General features: G+C 50.4%; 1 protein-coding gene across 2 annotated transcripts; it reads right to left on the bottom strand.

The window, feature by feature from the left end:
- Positions 1–1,124: 1,124 nt before the first annotated feature.
- Fdft1 (farnesyl-diphosphate farnesyltransferase 1) lies at positions 1,125–20,668 on the bottom strand. Of its 2 annotated transcripts, XM_070016809.1 has the most exons (8): positions 20,407–20,668; positions 14,927–15,024; positions 13,956–14,139; positions 8,829–8,957; positions 7,897–8,088; positions 4,902–5,078; positions 3,410–3,562; positions 1,125–1,611 (listed from the first exon to the last, which is right to left on the bottom strand). In XM_070016809.1, exons 1-8 carry the CDS (start codon positions 20,503–20,505, stop codon positions 1,390–1,392), a joined length of 1,254 nt encoding a protein of 417 aa, XP_069872910.1. In that variant the 5' UTR covers positions 20,506–20,668; the 3' UTR covers positions 1,125–1,389. The 2 variants fall into 2 exon arrangements, with proteins under 2 accessions (XP_069872910.1, XP_069872909.1); XM_070016808.1 differs by lacking the exon at positions 20,407–20,668 and having other exon boundaries at positions 14,927–15,255.
- Between the last annotated feature and the right edge of the window lie 79 nt (positions 20,669–20,747).

Below are 20,747 nucleotides of genomic sequence, written 5' to 3'. Positions count from 1 at the left end.
TCAAGCTGGAGGAATGCCTTAGCGGTGGTCTCATCAGCTCACCAGCCCTGGCTGGTCACAAGCTTTTGGTCCTAGTAATTGGACACACGGAAGCTTGGGAGTCCTTCCTAAAGCTGTCAGGAGTGCCAAGGTGGCCCTGCGCAGTGCGCACTGCGGTGACTTAGACGTGGCTAAGTCCGCCTGGTACTGGGGGCAGTGATTGAGGGGGACCATCCATCATGAGGTGAGCCCCAACGCAGGGAACTCAGATCGTGGAGGCCTCGTTCTCAGGAGTTAGCTCTCCTGAGGAGAAAACAGGGCTAAGCCTGACCCTTCTTCCTGCCTCGTCCACATACGCCCGTCCTGACCATCACCCTGGGACACTCACCTTTGGCCGCCCAGGTGGAGCCCCTGGGTTTAGACTTGTAGCCTCCAAAAACCACACTTTCTCTTTGTAAAGTACTCGCCTCAGACAAAAAACAAATGCATATAGCAAAAACATGTAATGGCTTCTAGACTGATCTTTGGCTTTTTTCTGGACACACCTCTAGCCTGGGGACATCTCCTCCAACCCCAGACCAGGGATGTGCTAGGAGAGGGGGAAGGGTTTCACAAACCACCCAGGGAGAACGAGGTATCATTTGACCTGACTGCCCACTCTACTATCTGAACACCATCATGCACCTTTCTTGAGTTTCAGGAAATAAACAGAAAAAACCTTCCATTTTTAGCTCAGAGGATGAGCCCAAAGCAAAGGGGCTGGTGGACTGTGGTGAGTGAGACCACCCGGCCGCCGCTCCTCCACCAGCAGGGATGCCGGCGGCCCGCCATGCCCTCCCCCCGCCCCCGCCGGTGCTGGCAGATGGCCTTGTCCCTCAATCACTGACCACCTGCCCGCAGCCAAGCAAGTGGCAGTGACTCAACAAATGCTTAGTGCCCAAGTTACTGCAAAAACCTCCCAAGTGTCTAAAGCAGGGCCACCACGCTACCTCCAAAAGCTTAAGGTCTCCCGCTGAGAAAATAATGCAGCCCGAACACCCCAACTTCCTTCTTAGCCCCCACGGCAGAAGACTAAATCTGTACTCTCACAAAGTGCAGAAATACACCCTAGCATGGGAGCCTTCACATTCACAGGACAGGATGGCTTCAAATTAAATAGCTTTAATTAGCATAACAGATTCACCGAGTGCGCCCCCAGGTGGCCACCACCTGAAGTGCAGTGGCGCGCAGGCGCCATCAGCTGGCCCACAGCAGCAGGCTGCGGGGGAGGTGTCCCTTCCTTCCACTGTCATCTTCTCCAGTGCGCCTCAGTTTCCAAAAGTCCAAGCACAGAGTTCACTGAGGAATCAAAGTAGGAGGGAGAAAACCAAAGGGAAGCCAAGGGAATCCAGTTGTGCGTAGACTTGAGCATCAGTGTTCGCCAGTCTGCACATACTCGTCCGTGACCTGGGACAGGGTGCTCAGGTACTGCCAGCTCAAGGCGGCCACCAGCATGACAAACGACAGGTAAATGGGGGAATAGTGGCTTCGCGAGATCAGCTGACAGTTGGGAAGGTTCTGGGTCCGGATTGTGGAGATGATGTGTCTTGTTTGACTAGAACATGGGTCCGAGGAGGGGATTCTTTGATATATCTGTTCAAGAAAACAAAAAGAGTCAGGAGATAAGAGTCTCATGGACTTTCCTGCCTGGGCTGGTTTCAAACCCCAATCCTCAGATCTCAGCCTCCTGAGTAGCTAGGATTACAGGTGTGAGCTGCCGCATCTGGCTTCAGGGTGCTTTATAAGCATCTTCTGTGGGTACTGAGCTGTCTCCACAGGCAGGTAACTGAAACCCAGGCCTGTCACCATGGAGGAACTGGAATACCTTTGCCAAAAGCAAGGGACGGCACCCGAGGCTGGTCCACCCAGCAAGCATGACCCAGTGTGTATGCTGCCCCAGGGTCCGGTGGGGGGGGGGGGCTCCTGGACACCTGGAGAGGTCAAGCCATGCTGACCTTCAGATCCCCAACACCTCAGGGTGCCTGGTTCACAGCAGATACCAGGTAAATGCTGGCATAGTTCAGAGTAATGTGGAGAAGGAAAATGATTCTAGAAGGACTGGGCAAAAGCAGCTTCAACAAGTAATACTCGGCATGTGGTCTGAGCCCCAGAAGCAAGGAGGCCCAAGGGTCCTCCTAGAGTCCTGGCTGGATGTCCCATTCCTGACCCCCAGACCTGAGTGAGGAACTAAAGCCAGAGTGCATTGCGAGGCCCTGTAGAAAGAAAGGGGGAGGAGGGAAGGAAGGAAGGAAGGAGTGAGTTTGATGATCTATAATTAAAAGACCGTCACTTAGTGAGAAGAGCTGTAACGAATCCATCTAGATCCTCTGGGTTTTACACACTCAAGCGCCAGTCTGTCCAGCTGAAGAACCGGGTAGCCACAGGGAGAGTGAGACAGGAAGTTACAGCCTTGCTTGGGATTCCCTCTGGCAGAGAGGGGAATAAAGCCTCTGGCATTTGTCCACACATTACTTCTGTCCCCAAATTATTACTTTGGGATGAATGCCCGCGACGCAGGGCTCCAGACACAGACAAGGGCCCGAGGCTCAGCAGCCGTCAACCTGCTGGGCAGGATAGGCCGCCTGCACCTCCTCAGGTGAAGGCAGAGGGGCCAAGGAGAGCCTGGCGAAGCCCCGGCCAGGGGATTCTCCATGCACCACAGGCCCAGAGCCTGGGCAGGAGAAACGTGCCCTCCTCTCTCACTACAAACACAGCCTTGTCAGTGAGAACAGCAAGGCAGGTCCAGCCAGCATCTGGACAGAGGCCAGAGCGCCCAAGGCCTGACATGAGTCTCCACTTACAACCCCATCATGTCCTTATGCTGACATTAAAACCATCATCACAGTTTACTGCTTGGGATCTTCCAATCTCTGAACCAAATCCACGTCAGTGTTATTAGCATTTCCTTCAGAATACCTTGCGTTTTACTAGACTAACTTTTAATCTGGAGCCCTAGATCAGGGAGCCAAAGTATATTTTTAGCTTTCTGGGCTTCCCTGTCAAAGCTGTTCAACTCTGCCCTGAAACTGCAAAAGCAGACGTGAGTGAAAACAAATGGACGTGGCCGAATTCCAATAAACATAAAAACAGGAGGCTGGCCAAGGACAGCTTGCCCTCACACTGCAATCACAGGCAGGATTACTTCCTACTATTTAAGGAAAAGCCAGATGAAAACACATGAACTTTAAATGTCCATAAAATTTTTGATTCCCTAAAATCCGTGAGAAGAATAAAACTTTATTTTCTTTTTCTAAGGGAGACCAACTCCAGTCTCTCTAGACCATAATGAGGTGTTAGAGTCATCTAGATTACAAACATGGCCTTCTCCAATAGTCATCCTATGAAAACCATCGAAGTCGCTATAAATTCCCTACCAGTGACAGAAACTCACCTCTTCTATGTACTGGTATATTATAGCTTTGACGGCTGGCATATTGGTGGCATCCATCATTAGGGTAACTGCTTGTCCTTTCCGGATCTTCACAACCCCTTTGAACACCTGCTGATTATTGTAACAGGCAGCCAACGTGGCAACGGCCATGACCTACAGATAGCAGGAGGGGGGAAAAAAGGAATCAATCCATGCAGTTTGCCAGGGCCAACAGCAATCCCTGTGCAGACTGTGCAGTCTGAACGCTGAGCAACCAATCTAGAAAAAGACCTACAAAGTACACCAAGGCTGGTCTTTCCACTCCTTTTCCCAACGACAGTTTGCCATGTTAAAGGATTCTGTGGTGCATGGGACTCAGGAGGCTGAGACCTGGAACACTGAGGTTTGAAGCAGCCTAGGCAAAGAAGTCCAAGCGACTCCACCTCTAATGAACCAACAAAATGCTGGGCTGGAGGCATGCCTCTAATAGCAAAACTCTAGTTGCATGTGAAAAAGCTGAGAAAAAGCTTGAGGCTTTTAATTTAACAACTAGTATCAGCATGTATACACACACACACACACACACACACATCTGTTATTTAGCCACAAAACTTCCCTTTTTTATTTAGAAAAACAAACACAAGTAAATTCAACATTTTCTACACTAGATAACAGGTTAAACTAAACAATATATTTCAAAATATGTAGACAGAGCTTCCTATTTTAGTTATCTACAGCGACTATGGCACAGACAGACAGGAGGGGAAAACAACAGAAGAGGAGATGCCTTCCTACACGCAAAGCTGAACCCTTCTGGGGTAAATGGATTTCTTTTTTGTTTTGTATTTTTGTTTTTTTTGTTTTTGGGTCCGGTCGTGGGGCCTGAACTCTGGGCCTGGGCGCTGTCCCTCAGCTCTTCAGCTCAAGGCTAGCGCTCTACCACTTGAGCCACAGCACCACTTCCGGCTTTTTTTCTTTTTGCTGAGGAATCAAACCCAGGGCCTCATGCATGCAAGGCAAGCGCTCAACCACTGAGCCACCTTCCCAGCCCCGGTAAACGGATTTCTAAGGTGGGCAGAGATTTCCATTCCACTACAACTCAGAGCTAGTTACTGGAACAAAACCAAACCATGTTTCCAAATCAGTGACACCTGTGACACCTGGGTCTCTACTATCATCAGGAAGGGAACTTAGCATATACTCTCCTAGAAACTGAGACACTGGTCTATGGGATTAGGTTTTGTTATCCCAAGGCTAGGAAAGGACAAGAATAATCTGGTGTTTAACTTTTTTGATAATAGCACCATCCAAGTGAGCATCGGGATCTAGCTATTTTGGAATAGTTGATAGGGAAGATTAGATCCAGGAGGAAGCTTCTAGAAAAGAACGGACAACCCAGAGTCTGAGGTGAGTGTGCTGGTGTCCTGAGTCCCTGTGGCTCGGCAGGGAAAGGAAGTCGGCGAGGGTCATCTCCCCTGAACTCGGCAGAGCCACACGCTGTGCCCCTCCGTACCTGTGGAATCGCACAGAAGTTAAACACGCTCTGATTCCGGAGACGTGACAGGTAGGTGATGACGTCCGGGATGTGGTGCAGCGCGTTGGTGATGAGCTCGTTCAGGCACTGCACGGCCACGTCAATGTTCTCCGGCTTGGCAAAATCCCCCAGCTTCTTCACATACCTGCCCCACACCTAGCCAGGCGCAAACATCCAACAGCAAGTCAGCGTGTGCCCAGGAGGTTTACCAGTGGAACCCAGGGCCCTGGGGCCCGCGGGCTGGCTCGGTGGTAGAGCAGTGCCTGTGTGTGAGGGGCCCTGTATTCCATCCCTGCCGACAGGAAGGGTGAGGCCGCGTCACCCAAGGTCTTTCACCAGATCAAGTAGTTTCAAGTTCTACACGGCTGCCATCCATGACCACCCACCAGGTCCAGTCCCACCCCGGGAGGGGAGGGGGAGACAGAGGTTTCAGTGCCCCGGGAGACACTCAGTGCAGCATGTGACAAGTACTATCCTGACGAGCTCAGACTGGAGAGAGGCTGCACAAGGGATCTGTCTACTGCTGCGAAAGAACCTAGCAACTGACAAAATCAGCTACAATACTGCAAGGGAAACATTACAACGCCCAAGGGAGCCAGACCTCAAACTCCTTAAGAACTAAGTCCACATTTCCTTTTCTGCTAAGAAACAGCATATGTGGGGAAAATAGGTGGTTGTACAGTGCAAAAAAATCATCTCCCTGAACCTTAGAATTTGAAAGTGAAATAACACCTGATTCCAACAGTGCGGTTAGTGGGGTGGTTCCCTCTTGGGTTTTTTTTCCTTTATTTTTGTCATTTTTTTGTTTAGTTTTGAAATAAGACATCACTAGACAGCCTTGAACTCGTGATATTCCAGTCTTATTCTCCCGAGCGATGGGACTACAAGATGCAACCAGCATACACCAGCCAGGTTTACTGCCATTCGAGGGTTCCCTAAAGCTAGCAAATAATTCACTTTTATTCTTAGTTATTATTCTTAAGCTTCCTAAAAATCTTGCTTTATGTAATTTTACATAATCTTTAAAATAAAGAAGTAGACCTAAAAGGTCTATTCTATTGACTTACTAAAGTTCAAATTTGTTATGTTTTTAATTTGAATTTAAATACACACAGTTGATATTGCTGGATATGTCTGCAAAATAACTTCATGAACCTCAAACCCATCATCTAACACTGACAATGCCACAGGACAAAATGTTGTTCCAAGCTGATCTCCAACAATATGATGAACTTACTGGAACTCAACCCATAGTTTCATGCATGCAAGGCAAGTGCTCTACCTCTGGCCTGACAAGACTGGTGATCATATTTTATTAACTTTTGGGTTATCTCCCATTTTATAACCCAGAGTTCTGTGACCAGCACATAATTCTTTTTAGATGCTCCACTGTGTGGAAATAGTAGAATTCATTCAATTAGCTTCCTATGGAGAAAAGACACTTCAATTATGAACATCGCTGTAATGAATAACCTCACACACACCATTCACCAAATTGCCCTCCTTTAGCTCTGCAACATAGCACATACGCCCAGCAGCAGAGCGGTCTCTGCCCAGTCCTCCTGAATGTGTCACCTAGAAGGGCTTTTGTCCACCTGATGGGAGTATGGCAGGGTAGGCCTTGCTTGAGAAGCACTTTGAACCAAGGTGGGGTAAGCTTACACTAATGAGGCACACCACCACCTGGTGGCCACGGGAGGTACAGAGGGTCCCCACAGCATTGTCCATGCTGAGCCCACCTGCATTTTCCTCACTAGAAGGCTGAGCATCTTTCTGTGAACTCCATTCTTTCTCCTGGACTATCTTCCACAACGTGCCTGGTCTTTTTCTGTTTATTCTTGTTTATTTATGTATTTTTGGTTGGTTGTGGGGCTTGAACTCTGGGCCGGGCGCTGTCAGCTCTTTAGCTCAAGGCAAGCGCTCTACCACTTGAGCCATTGCGCTACTTCGGCTTTTTCTGTTTATGTGGTGCTTAGGAATCAAACCCAGGGCCTCATGCATGCGAGGCAAGCACTCTACCACTAAGCCACCTTCCCAGCCCCTCTGTTTATTTTTTTTAACTTGTACAAATTCTTTACATATTAGGAATATGAGCCCTTTATCTGCAATATAAGTGGCAATTTTTTTTTCTCACTCTGTCTTAAAAGCACTTGATTTTAGAAAACTATTTCATGGAAGCAAAAAAATTGCAACTGCAGGAGTGAGCTCAGCTAACAGCCACAACATGTTCTAACTTTCCTCCAATGGCAAAGCTCTTCCTTTCCCTATTAAGTCAAAGACCAGCCCTGTCTCTTAGAACTGGCACCTAGTTTGGGGTTATCTAGTATCCCTTGCCTTTTCTTCGAGGTGCTAGGTCTTCAGGGGCTACCTCTCTCCTGCTTCCTGCCACAGTGCCACAGAATTCTTCATGGAGGAATCCACCCAATGAGCACTGGGAAAATCTAACCCCCATGGGCCAATCAAGACACAGCCCTCTGGCTACCGGAGGAGGATGCCTGGGAGAAAACATTTTGGTTAAGCTACTGTGCGTGGGTTCTATCTGCTATTTGCAGGAAATCTATGCAGAGAAAGCAAGTAACTATTCACAGTCTGAATCCCTGGACCCAACGAGTCCCCAAAAGAAATCCGTAAAAGAAACCCATCCTCCTCCCGCTCAGTCTCCACCCTCACCTTGCATACCTTGACTTGGTTTCTGTCACTTGCAACCACAAGGTATGATAATATTTTCATAGAATATATTTGTTTTCTTTAACTGGGGTGACTTTGTCCAAAAAGAAATGTATTCTTTACCTGACTTATGTCACTGTAATCCCTCTGTACATCAACCTTTATAATGATGATTCAAAAATTTTAAAGTACTGTTCTGTATGGAATCTCCCACCATATAGCTAATATAAACTAATAAAAGATCAAAATAAATAAAACTAGATAAATAATTGAATTTGCTGTTCCCCAAATACCCTAATTGTGTTACCTCTTGAGGCCAAAACTCTCTTCCTTCCTGTTGGTCTTCCAGGTAATCGCGGATGATGTTTGTCTTCTGCAGGAAGAGGCCCATTGAGTTAGCACACTCCGAATCTTCACCAACTAAAGGGTCTTCAAACTTGGAGGCAGAGAACAGCTGGGAAAGGCCAATTCCCACCAGCCCGGCAACATAGTGACAGTACTGCAAGAATTATTTTTAAAGTACTTTAACAATGACTTTTTCACTAAAATAAAAATGCTACATATTATTAGCTACCAAAAAAAAAAAAAAAAAACATAGCTAAGTGCCGGTGCCTCAAGACTATCATCCTAGCTACGTAGAAGGCTTAAGAGCTCAGGATGTGGTTCAAAGCCTGCCCAGGCAAGAACCTCCATGAGACTCTTATCTTCTTATCTCCAATTAACCATCAAAAAACTAGAAGTGGTGCTATGGCTCAAAGTGGTAGTGTGCCAGCCTTGAGCAAAAGAGCTCAGAGACAGTGCCCATGCCCTGAGTTCAAGCCCTATTATGGGCATCCACACACAGACACACAGACACACACACCACACAAAGGATCAGAAATGATATAAATAATAAAGCATGTACACATACAAAATATTCCAGAAAGGAAAGAAATTTTATTTGGAAACTCCTGGTATTTATATATTACAGGAAACAAGCTAGCCATTTGCTGAAAATTTCACAGCAAGACAGAAACAATTTTTGAAGTTCTGTGTCCCTACATTTAAAACAAGCTAAACTTACTTTGGCTTTGTTTCATGGTAAGATCTCCAGGACATAAGATAATTTCACTGATAGAGCATTCAACTTTAAGTATCTATTAAGAGCACATGAGGAGACATCCAACCCGCTCAGATGAGCAGCACAACAGCACTGACGGCTGCTCAGAGCCTCCCGGAAGCGCTATAGGGGCCACTGACCTTATCCCACTCCTGTTTGGAGGTCACATCCTTATTCAAAAACTCTGCCATACCAAAGCCCATTTTCCGGCAAGCGTCAGCAATCACTGTTTGGTATTTCTCAGCCAGATTCCTAAATTCCAGGGAGATCTGAAATGTAAGCCATAAAAACAGGAAATGCAAAATAATGTACTTATATGATACTGAAAAGACACTTATACAATCTCAGAGGGCAGATAAACCAGCCCCACTCATCAGGAAGCTACAGTGTCTCCCTCAGTCGAAAGCTGTACCTTTAAATCCCAGTTCAATATCAGAGCTGATGCCAGATTTCTTTCTTTATAAGCCCAAGCTCTGATATAGAAAAGTAGCATTCACTGGTTTTGAAACATGTTGTTCCTGCAAAGATATCTTGTTTAAGTTCACGTAAGTGTCTATATGTTATCAAGATACAATATAATCCCAGGGTCACAACAAGTTGGAGAGAGACTCGACAAATGGGACTACCTTAAAATAAAAAGCTTCTGCACAGCTAAATCTATCGCAACCAAGCTAGAAAGACAACCAACTAATTGGGAAAAAATATTTACCAGCAATATATCAGACAAGGGGTTAAACATCCTGTATATACAGGAACTCAAGAAACTAATCCCTCCCAAACCTAACAAACCAATTACTTAATGGGCAAGGGAACTAAAGAGGGACTTACTTCTCAAATGAAGAAATAAAAATGGCAAAGAAACACATGAGGAAATGTTCATCATCCCTGGTGGTAAAGGAAATGCAAATAAAGACAACCCTGAGATACCACCTTACCCCAGTCAGAATGTCCCACATCCACAAATCAGCCAACGACAAATGCTGGAGGGGATGTGGAGAAAGAGGAACCCTATTACACTGCTGGTGGGAATGTACACTCATACAACCACTTTGGAAAACAGTCTGGAGGGTCCTTAGAAAGCTAAAGATTGACCTCCCTTACGACCCAGTCATACCACTTCTAGGCATCTACCCTGAACAACAGGAACCAATATACAAGGACACGTGCACCTCCATGTTTATTGCAGCACTGTTCACAATAGCTAGGATATGGAAACAACCCAGATGCCCCACCACATATGAATGGATCCAAAAATTGTGGTATCTATACACAATGGAATATTATGCAGCCATTAGAAATGACAAAATAATGGCATTTGCAGGGAAATGGATGGAGCTAGAAGGAATCATGTTGAGCGAGGTAAGCCAAGAGCAAAGAGACAAACGGTACATGGTCTCCCTGATAAGTGGATGCTAAATCCAAAATGTTAGGTGATACGAAAAAACTAACAGGATTTAAGAAACAAAGAACTCCCACTCATCTGGTCGAACCACTACTAAATATCCCCATGCGGCTGATCACATGTATGGTGAACACCGTTATATGTTACAGACTGTGATAGACAATTTGCTCCAGGAAAGTTAGAATGAACTTGTGACTTTGAATGAACATCATTATTCCACAATACTGTGAAATTCGGGAAATTATGTAATCACTTAATCACAATCAAAAAAAAAAAGAACCTTGGGGAAGGTAGGGAGGGAGGGGATGGTAGGGGGAAAACAATGGAGGGGGTAACAATGTTCAAGAGGAAGTGTACTCATTACCTCACTCATGTAACTGTAACCCTCTATATAGTATCTTTACAATAAAAAATAATAATAAATTTTTTTAAAAAAGGAAAAAAAAGATACAATATAAAAACAGCATGAGCAGGGCGCTGGTGGCTCATGCCTGTAATCCTAGCTATTCAGGAGACTGAGATCTGAGGATTGAGGCTCAAAGCCAGCCCCGACTTTGAACTAATAAAACCACCAGAAAACTGGAAGTGGTGCCGTAGCTCAAGTGGTAGAGCACTTGCCTTGAGCTGAAGAGCTCAGAGACAGTGCCCAGGCCCAAAGTTCAAGCCCCATGACCGACAAAAAACAAAACAAAACAAAAAATAGCATGAATCTCATGATTTGTTTACGATGCATTTTTAGGAGGGATCTTGCTATGTTGTTGCACGGTAGCCTCAAACTCACGGTCCTTCTACCCTTGCCAGCTGACTACCCCTGCCAGCTGAGCATCTGGGATTGCAGGCAATGCCACAGCACCTGGCTCCTCCAGGAAGCTTTTTAAAGGAAGTGCTATGAGACTGCCACATGGATGTGTGTGTGTGCATGCGTGTGTGCCTACATGTGTCAGGACACACCCGAGGCCTGGGGGTGTGCCAGCTGTTGCAGAGCACCCCAGCAATTCAAAAGTCTAAAATAATGTGGGCTGAACAACACACGTGAAGCCCCCATAAAAAAACCGTGAAATTAATCTGGACTTTGCAGAACAGCTGCGCCTAGTCGAAGCCAAAAGCTGATTGGACTGAACCAACTGGAGCTCTGCAAGTCGTGCCCCGTTGGGGACGGGCGTTCCTTGCGCCACTCCTCCGCGGGACAAGTTCTATTTATAAGAGAACAGCCCAGTAAGGGCAGGAGGAGGTGCTTAGATTCTGAAAACAAACAAACACTTCCACTTCTGAGTTTGACCTATTCCTCTTTGGAACTTATTACATAAGTATGTAATTCAAGAAATGGAAAGAGGGCTGGGAAGGTGGCTCAGTGGTAGAGCACTTGCCTTGCATGCATGAGGCCCTGGGTTCGATTCCTCAGCACCACATAAGCAAAAAATGAAAAAAGCCGGAAGTGGTGCTGTGGTTCAAGTGGTAGAGCGCTAGCCCAGAGTTCAGGCCCCACAACCAGACCGCCCCCCCACCAAAAAAAAAGAAATGGAAAGAAAATCAGCAGGAAAAAGTGACAAGGCAGAGCTCCGGGCTTCCCCAGCTCTAGTCCAGTCCTCCCCCCTGCAAGCTCAGTCCCCCCCCAAGCTCAGTTCCCCCGCCCCCCGCAAGCAATGCCCTCGTGACTCCAGGCTTCTTCCACTTTGCAGAGCCCCTGCAGTAGACTCCCAGCTCCCAGGATCACTTCTGGCCAAAGACTTCCAGGTGCCCAGGGCTCAGAAGGGGAGGAGCTTAAGGCCTAGGCAAACCTATTTGCAAGGCCCCAGGGACCCTTGAGCCTTTGAGGGTGAAAAAGTCAGGGCCTCTGAAGTGGGCCAGAGCAACATCCTGGGGGGCGGAAGGCGGGTAGGCTCAACCAGCCATGGCCTGTACCCTTAACCCTAGCAAAATGGTCAGCCATTTAAACTGTGTGTCCAGGCTCAAGGAGATGCTGGGTTGACTGCCAGCACACAAATGACTTCATGACTTCATCCAAGCTTCCCCATTTTCCTCAATGCAGACTGAGAGGCCTTCTGGCTCGTTCCTTTGTGCTGGTACTGAGGCTTGAACTCAGGGCCTCTTGCTCAGCTTTTCCCTTCAAGGCTAATGCTCCACCACTTGAGGCACAACCTTATTGCCTGCTTTTTGCTGATTAACTGAGATTAGGGTCTCATGAACTTTTCTGCCCAGGCTGGCTCTCAACTGCCACCCTCAGATCTCAACCTCATAAGCAGCTAGGATTTATAGGCATGAGCCATTAGCACCTGGAAGGCCTTCGGCTGTGTTCAAGGAAACTGAAACTTCACAGGTCTTCTCATCCATGAGGATAGAAGGGGTTAACATCTGGCTGCATTCACATCTGGCTGCATTCTGTTCCCTTCTGCCCTATGCCAGGAACAATTTTCTGCTTTCTAACCCTCCTACTCCAAACAGGGAAAATTTAATTTCGTGTTCAAATCTGAAGCTTGCCGGCTAGTAATGGCCATACCTTCTAGTGATGGCCAGGCACAGGAAACCCATTCTCTGGTGACCACGCAACCTGAGACACTGACCTACCAGCGCCCACCTCAGTCCCAGCTCCACCGCCTCATTCTGTTCTCCACAAACTCCTTTGATTCATGGCGAGCTGTATTACCCAATATTGGCTTTGGTTTTGGGAAGTGTTCTCAGCTACATGAAATATTTCTGCCCCGAGTCATTCTCAAACCTTCTTTCATAATGGGTGGGTCTCCTGTCTACCCAAATCCCTCCTCACTAAGATTGACAGATTAGATTTGTCTCAGTAGCAAAAGCCACATGAGGATGGTTCTTCTTCAAGGGTCAGACTACTATCTATAGAAAGAAGGGTTTCAAAGCCGGGCGCTGGTGGCTCACGCCTGTAATCCTAGCTACTCAGGAGGCTGAGATCTGAGGATCGCGGTTCAAAGCCAGCCCGGGCAGGAGAAACCGTGAGACTCCTATCTCCAATAAACCACCAGAAAACCGGAAGTGGCGCTGTAGCTCAAGTGGTAGAGCGCTCGCCTTGAGCTGAAGAGCTGAGGGACAACGCCCAGGCCCAGAGTTCAAGCCCCATGACTGGCAAAAAAAAAAAAAAAAAAAAAGAAAGAAGGGTTTCACACCAGCCAGGAGTGAGAAGAGCAGAGCCAGGATACAAGGCCCCAAATTCAAGCCCTGGCACCGACATGAGAACCTGTGACACTGCTAAACCAAACTTGTATTTCTAAGCCAGGGAAGCATCATGGGTACATACACAATGTAAACTTAGGGCTCTCGAGCCACTTTACTCCCATAAAATGGGACAGAAATACTTGCAGAAGGGCCTGGGAAGGTGGCTCAGTGGTAGAGGGCTTGCCTTGCATGCCTGAGGCCCTGGGTTCAATTCCTCAGCACCACATAAGCAAAATGAAAAAAGCCGGAAGTGGCGCTGTGGCTCAAGTGGTAGAGCGCTAGCCTTGAGCTGAAGAACTGGACAGTCCTGGGCCCGGAGTTCAGGCCCCACGACCGGACCCAAAAAAAGAAAAAGAAATACTTGCAGAACACATGTCATGTACTATTCTAAGTAACTTATATGCAATTATTCAGTCCTTATGATTCTGACTTCAAAGCCACAAGTGGCAGATCGCCTGCCCTCACACTTCCCCACAGGTGTGACCTGGCTGAGCTACCAGACTCAGGGCACTCAGACACATTACCTACCAACAGATACGCTGGAATTCCAGCTCAGACAGTCTGCAGAGGATCTCAGCTGCAGGAGTTCCCAGCACACCATGCACCCCAGACTTGTTCATCTTTAGGTTCACTCACAAAACCCTATCAATCATCAACACACGTGCACAGAAGGACTATGGTTCTGTACCGTGGGGAAGTCCTCGAGCACTTGTCGGTCCTTTTCTTTGCTCTCCATGAAGCGCCATTCTGGTTGGTAAAGGAAGGTGTGAAAGCTCTGCAGCAGAGGAACCTTCTTCTCCACGCTGATAGTCATGTCGTCCTCCAGAGTGTCCAGAGCTCGGAGCACCAGGTAAAATATGCACACCGCATGGCTGCAAGAATGGGACAAGTGACCACACTGCAACACACACCTGACATCCAAATCGAGTGTGGAGGCCCACACCTACAATCCCAGCACGTAGGAGACTGAGTCAGGAAACCTTGAGTTCAAAGCCATCCTGGGCTACAAAGCAAGACCTTGTCTCCAATTCACCAGCAAAAATGCTGGATGTGGAACTGTGGCTCAGAGCACCAGCCTCGAATGAAAAGCAAAGGGACAGCACCCAGGCCTTGAGTTCAAGCCCAGAACAAAACAGACACACAGAGACAGACAGACAGACAGACGCGCGCGCGCGCACACACACACAAAACTATGAAAAGATATTCAAACCCTCATAGACTTAATGAAACTTATTTTGGTTTTCCCATCTTACACCAGAGTAAATAGACTTCAGTAGCTTGATAATAAAAATAAAAAAGTAAACTCCAGGGGGCTGTCACTACAGCTCCCAGAGTGAGTTTCGCAGGTGCTGTGCCAAGGGGGAGCGGTAGGCCAAATGTGTGGATGCGTTAGTATTTTGGAGACAGCGGCGTGAAAGGCCCGGTGACTTCTCAGCACGGGTGCCCTGGGAGGCAGCAGGTGGCCAACTTGCACTGAACCGTGCTGCAAAGGGAAAGCAGCGTGTGGCAAGCACAGGAAAGTGCCTGTGCTGGCTGGGGGCCAGGGTCAGGCGCCAGGCCAGCCCAGCCGTGGGGGTGGAGAGGGCCAGGCCAGGGGTGCCTGGAAGGGCGATCTCAAGTAAACACGGGGCGCCCCCTCCCCCGCGCCCGCTCGCTCACCGCAGCTCGCCGTCCAGCGCCTGGATGACCGCGGCGAAGCTGCGGCTGGTCTGGTTCAGGTACTTGTAGCAAGTCTTCAGGCTGCTGCTGAGCGAGTCCTGTGGGCAGAGCAGACCCGGGGCGCTGGGCGGCGCGGCGGGGGGCTGCGCGCAGGCGCAGGGCAGGGCCGGGGCCCCAAGGCCGGGCCGCGGGCTCCGCGGGCAGGGCGCATCCTTGGGGGGCCAGGCGCGGCCGCGCCGGGGGGCGCCGGGGCTCAGCACCCACGTGCGCTTCAGCAGGGCCATGGCCTTGGTGCCGCAGGAGGCGGCGGCCATGGGAGCGCCGGGCCGGGAGGGCTGGGCTGTGGGCTCCCGGCCCTGCCCCAAGCCCGACAGCAGCCTGCCCGCGCGCCCCGCCCCGCCTGCGCTGCGGCCCCGCCCCGGCCTACACTGGCTCACCTCCTCCTTGCCCCGACCCCCAAGGGAGGGGGCAAGGCCCGCCCCCGTCCCTTCCGCTCCCCCCTTTCCTCCCCCCCCCCCCCGCGGGCAGTCCCTGCAGCTGGCCGGAGGCGGGCTGGCCCTAACCAGGCCACGCCGGCCCCAACACACACCCGCTGGCCGGCCGCTCCGCCGCGGTTCCCGCCCACCCGGGCGCGGAGTGGGGACCCTACTAGTCTCGTACCCCGCGGACCCCGGCTCCACCCCGAGGTCTCCAAGGCTTTCCTCGACAGAATGGGCCTTCCCACCTCCCGGGGCTCCTACAGCTCCTGCGCGTCCCCCGCTCCCTGCCCCCCCCACCTGTGCACCGGGGACCCGGGGAGCCGCCCCCCGACCCCCCACCTGTGCGCCGCCCCCCCTCACCTGCCCCCCTTACCTGTGCGCGGGACCGGGGAGGCCGGCCCCCCTCACCTGATCGCGGGACCCGCCCCTCCCACCCTCCCTCCCACCCACCCCCATCTGTGTGCCGGGAACTCAGGGAGGCCAACCCCCCCCCCACCCCCCCACCCCCCTCACCTGTGCCAGGGGAGGCTGGGACAGTGCCCAGGCCCAGAGTGTAAGCCTTACAACCGACTAAAAAAAAAATAGGGCATAATCTCATTGGATTTGAAGATCAACAATCTCAGGAACTAGTTTAACAGACCCACACACTGCCTCTCCCTGCCTCTCCCCATCCCTGTGAAGGGTGCAAGTTACATCCTAACACTCTAACCTGTAGTTAACCTTACTCTTCCCCCACCATTCTTTTCCTGTCTCTGTTTCAGTGAACCACCTGCACAGTCCCCTCAAGTGATCAGGAATAATAATGTTGGCTTAGTGGAGTGGCTCAAGTGGTAGAGCAGCTGCTACACAAGCACGATCAAAAAGAAAAAGCAGCAGCAGCCAGGCGCTGGTGGCTCACACCTATAATCCTAGCTTCTCAGGAGGCTGAGACCTGAAGATCATGGCTCAAGGCCAGCCCAGAGCAGGAAAGTCTGTGAGACACTAACCTCCAATTTACCACCCAAAAACTGAAAGTGGAGCTGTAGTTCCAAGTGGTAGAGTGCTAGCTGCGAGCAAGAAAAGCTCATGGACAGTGCCCAGCCCTCAGTTCAAGCCACAGGAGTGATGAAAGAAAAAAAGGAAGAATACTGTGGGGAAATGTGACTACTTCATGGAAAACACTACTCTACACATTTCCAGGACTTGATTCCCCTGAGTTGTGTGATGGGGTGGGGGTTGGGGGGGGGTTAGGGCAGGTTGAGTCCCTGAGGTTCTCCGTGCCCATCCCTGGGGCCTCCAGATGTTTATTTCTATTGCTGACTGAGGGAGAAAGACACCAGGTACATTCCCCAGAACCCCAGGTAGGAAAACACAGGACCTGGGCATTTGGAGAAGAGAGAGCAGTACAATGAAGGGCTAAGGTGCGAGCTTGGGGCTCTAGTCCAGCGGGGAAAGGCAGTCCCCTTGGGAAAACAGCCACCCACTCACCCACCCACCCCTGCAGCCTCATTCTGAATAAAACAGATTTGCCTAACATGAGAAAACACCAAACCCACCAAGTTCAGAACTGGACTTCAACATGCAGACTAGTAACCACCATTCCTGCCAAATACAATACACATGTTACCTTTCATCCCACACTCCAATGTTAAGAGATTACAGCTGGATACTGGTGGCTCACTCCTCTAATCCTAGCTGCTTAGGAGGCCTAGAGCTGAGCGCCAGCCATAACAAACCACTGGGTAGCTGTGGCTGAGGCTGAGTGTATATTAACTTTTGGTCTTATTTTGGTCTCATTTTCTTTACTTTCAGAAATGAAGTATCCCCCCCCAGGCATTTTTAGGTTGTCAATCTTATGGTATGGGAATTAGTAAATGACAGCATCTATAAGAAAGGAATGTAAAGTCCAAAAGTGGCCAGACCACATGTGAAAACTGATTCTAAGGAAGGGTCAAAGTCAGTATAGGATCTAGAAAGTGTAATATATAATAACTAAAGAACGTAAAACTGTTGGCCTTTTAATCTTTTTTTTTTTTTTTGGCCAGGCCTGGGGCTTGAACTCAGGGCCTGGGTGCTGTCCCTGAGCTGCTTTTGCTCAAAACTATCACTCTATCCTACTTGAGCCACAGAGCCACTTCTGGCTTTTTCTGTTTTTGTGGTACTGAGGAATCCAACCCAGGGCTTCATGCATGCTAGGCAAGCACTCTAGACCACTAAGCCACATTCCCAGCCCTAGAGGTGTGAGAGATAGAACTAAACATGAAATGCATTTGAGATATATGTATATATTCCTCACATAGCCCAAAGCATGCAATTGACACAGTATTTTCAAGGTACCTGCACTGTCCTGTCCTATGAGGACAAGTATGGAATTTTCCATTTGTCTTACCATGTCAGTACACAAAGCAAAAGGATTCTGATTTTGGAGCATTTCATATTTTGGAGCATTTCAAGGTTCAAATTAGGTATGTCTAACCTGTAGTGACAATTTCAAGAGGATCCCAAATAAAAATCTTAAGCATTTCAAGTTTAAAAATTATTCAAGCTAGGTACCAGTAGCTCACCCTGTAATCCTTAGCTACTCAGCAGGTTGAGATCTGAGGATCCTGGTTCAAAGCCAGACCAGGCAGGACAGTCAGTGAGACCCTGACCTCCAATTAACTACCAGATGCTAAGGGGCCCTCGGGCACTGAGCTAAAGCCCCAGGACTGGCACACAACACACAAAAATCAACAACAGTAAAATGATTCAACAAGGCACAGAAGCTATTTAAACCTGCATTTCCCTTAGGCAGCCCTCCAAAGATTAATCCCTACCTGAGCAAGAAGCAACTTTCTCCCATCTGATTAAGTTTCCTTATGACATTTCCCATGTGCTGGCATTCACCCAAGTTTATCTTGTTTAAACTAAATGAAACTTCTGGAAGGCAGTTTTGTTCATAAAGTCAGCTTCACATGTATTGATAAACCAGCTATTATTGTATCCAAGACGATCTCGAATCACATCACCAAATTATTTTTACATGCTACTTCCATTAGCCTGAGGTGTATAATCAAGTAAGAGACTTGTATATCTGAATAGAGCTTTGGGAGCATTAAGTCAATGTGCAAGTAACACAATCCAAGCCTGAGCTGTAAGGTGAAACACAGTTAGTGAAGCAGTGGAGCAAAGTTCACAGCTAGTAATAAAAGCCATTGGTGTGGGGCTGTGGTGGCTCATGTCGCAGAGCACCTGTTTCTACCTGAGTTCAAATCCCAGTAACCAACTCTCACACCTACATTCTACTCCTTTCAGTTTCAGACAAACTTCTTCAGTCTGCTTATGCACACATTACACACACATAGATGCTAGAAGAAACACATCAGTGTGATGCCTTCCTACATTTTCTTTTTTGTTGTTGTTTGGCAGGGTCCCACTATGTAATTGGGTCTGGCCTTGAACTTACCTCATAGCCCAGAATGGCTGGGAACTCAAGACCCTCCTGCCTGCATCGATCATGCAGGTGTTTAAACTACAGGTGTCCACCACCAGGCCCAGTCCTGAACAACTTTATAACACCTAACGGTTCTGACAAGATGGTAAACTCTGACTGTCTTGCTTGTCTGTTTACTATCTGCCATCCACAGGGCAGTAGCATGGGAACAGGTGTTCTGGATGTCATCTGAATGGTCACTAGAGGTGGCCTGGGCTGGAGCTAGACCTTAAAGGCTGAGGATTCTAAGTAATGAGATAAAAATAAAGCCATTTCCTTCAGATAGAAAACTCAAGTGTTCAAATTTAAAAATAAATAAACAATAAAGGGTACCCCCAAACAAAGTACAAGCATGAAACCCTTCTGCCAGCGCCGGGTCATTCAGTGATTGCACAAGAATAACTCCTTCAGAAGCCGTTAGTGAAAGGCACCGACGCCAGGCAGGTGAGACACCACCAGCAGGTCCTGGTCTTTAGGCTGCGCACCTAATCCACCGGGGGTAACACTTCCTGCCTCCGTACCACCTGCCCGCCCGCCCGCCGCGGCCTCCCTCAGGTCTTTAGGTCCCAGGGCTCCCATCCGCGACCGACCCACCTTCCCATCGAATCTGGAGGCCGGGCACCAGCGGGCACCTGCGCGCCGCCTCTCCGCCAGGCCCACGGCTCGGCGGGGCCGGCAGGGGAGGGGGCCCGGCTGGCCCCCAGCCCTCCCCACACGCCCCCATGTCATCCCCCTCGCCTCCTGCCCTCCCCCTCGGCCCCCAGCCCTCCCCCCTCGCCCCCATGTCATCCCCCTCGCCCCCATGTCATCCCCCTCGCCCCCTGCCTCCCCCTCCACCCCCATGTCATCTCCCTCCCCCTGCCCTCCCCCCCACGCCCCATGTCATCTCCCTCTCCCCCTGCCCTCCCCCCCACGCCCCCATGTCATCTCCCTCGCCCCACCGTCCTCGCCCCCCCGTCCTCCCCCTCCGCCCCCATGTCATCTCCTCGTCCCCCCCGTCCTCCCCCTCCGCCCCCATGTCATCTCCTCACCCCCCCGTCCTCCCCCTCCGCCCCCATGTCATCCCCCTCACCCCCTGCCCTCCCCCTCCGCCCCCATGTCATCTCCCTCACCCCCTGCCCTCCCCCTCCGCCCCCATGTCATCCCCCTCACCCCCTGCCCTCCCCCTCCACCCCCATGTCATCCCCTCGCCCCCCGTCCTCCCCCTCCGCCCCCATGTCATCTCCTCACCCCCCCGTCCTCCCCCTCCGCCCCCATGTCATCCCCCTCACCCCCTGCCCTCCCCCTCCACCCCCATGTCATCTCCTCACCCCCTGCCCTCCCCTCTGCCCCCATGTCATCCCCTCGCCCCCCGTCCTCCCCCTCCGCCCCCATGTCATCTCCCTCACCCCCCGTCCTCCCCCTCCGCCATGTCATCCCCATCGCTCCCCCCGCCTCCCCCCCACGCCCCCATGTCATCCCCCTCGCCCCCCCATCCCCCTCCCCGGTCCCATCCAGGCCGCCGGCCGGCCCCCAGGCGCCCTGCGGGGATACAGGGATGCTCCACGCACCTGGTCCATCTTGGGAATCACCTTGCGCCCGCCCCCCATGCGGAAGCGCAGCAGGTTGTAGAACTCCTCGGGGTGGCCTAGGCACTTCAGGAACTCCATGCCGGGGCGACGCCGGAGCCGCCGGGCTCAGGGAACCGCTCTGGGAACCTTGGACCGACGCAGCCCGCGTTCGGCACAGACTGAGGTGGAAGAGGCGCAGGCGGCCAGGCCGCCGCGGAGGCGGGTCCAACGCGGAGGCACCCCGCCCACTTCCCGCCCATCCCAACCGGCGGCGGGCGATCGCGCGGCTACCTTGGGCTTGCGGGGTGGAGTGATGAGCCCTGATTGGCCAGAGCCTCTCG

Source organism: Dipodomys merriami, unplaced genomic scaffold (assembly GCF_024711535.1).
Source record: "Dipodomys merriami isolate MVZ:Mamm:240054 unplaced genomic scaffold, mDipMer1.0.p SCAF_12, whole genome shotgun sequence".
In the NCBI taxonomy this organism is placed as follows: Eukaryota; Metazoa; Chordata; class Mammalia; order Rodentia; family Heteromyidae; genus Dipodomys; species Dipodomys merriami.
The sequence above is the reverse complement of the archived record's forward strand: the minus strand, read 5'-3'. Positions and strand labels throughout refer to the sequence as shown.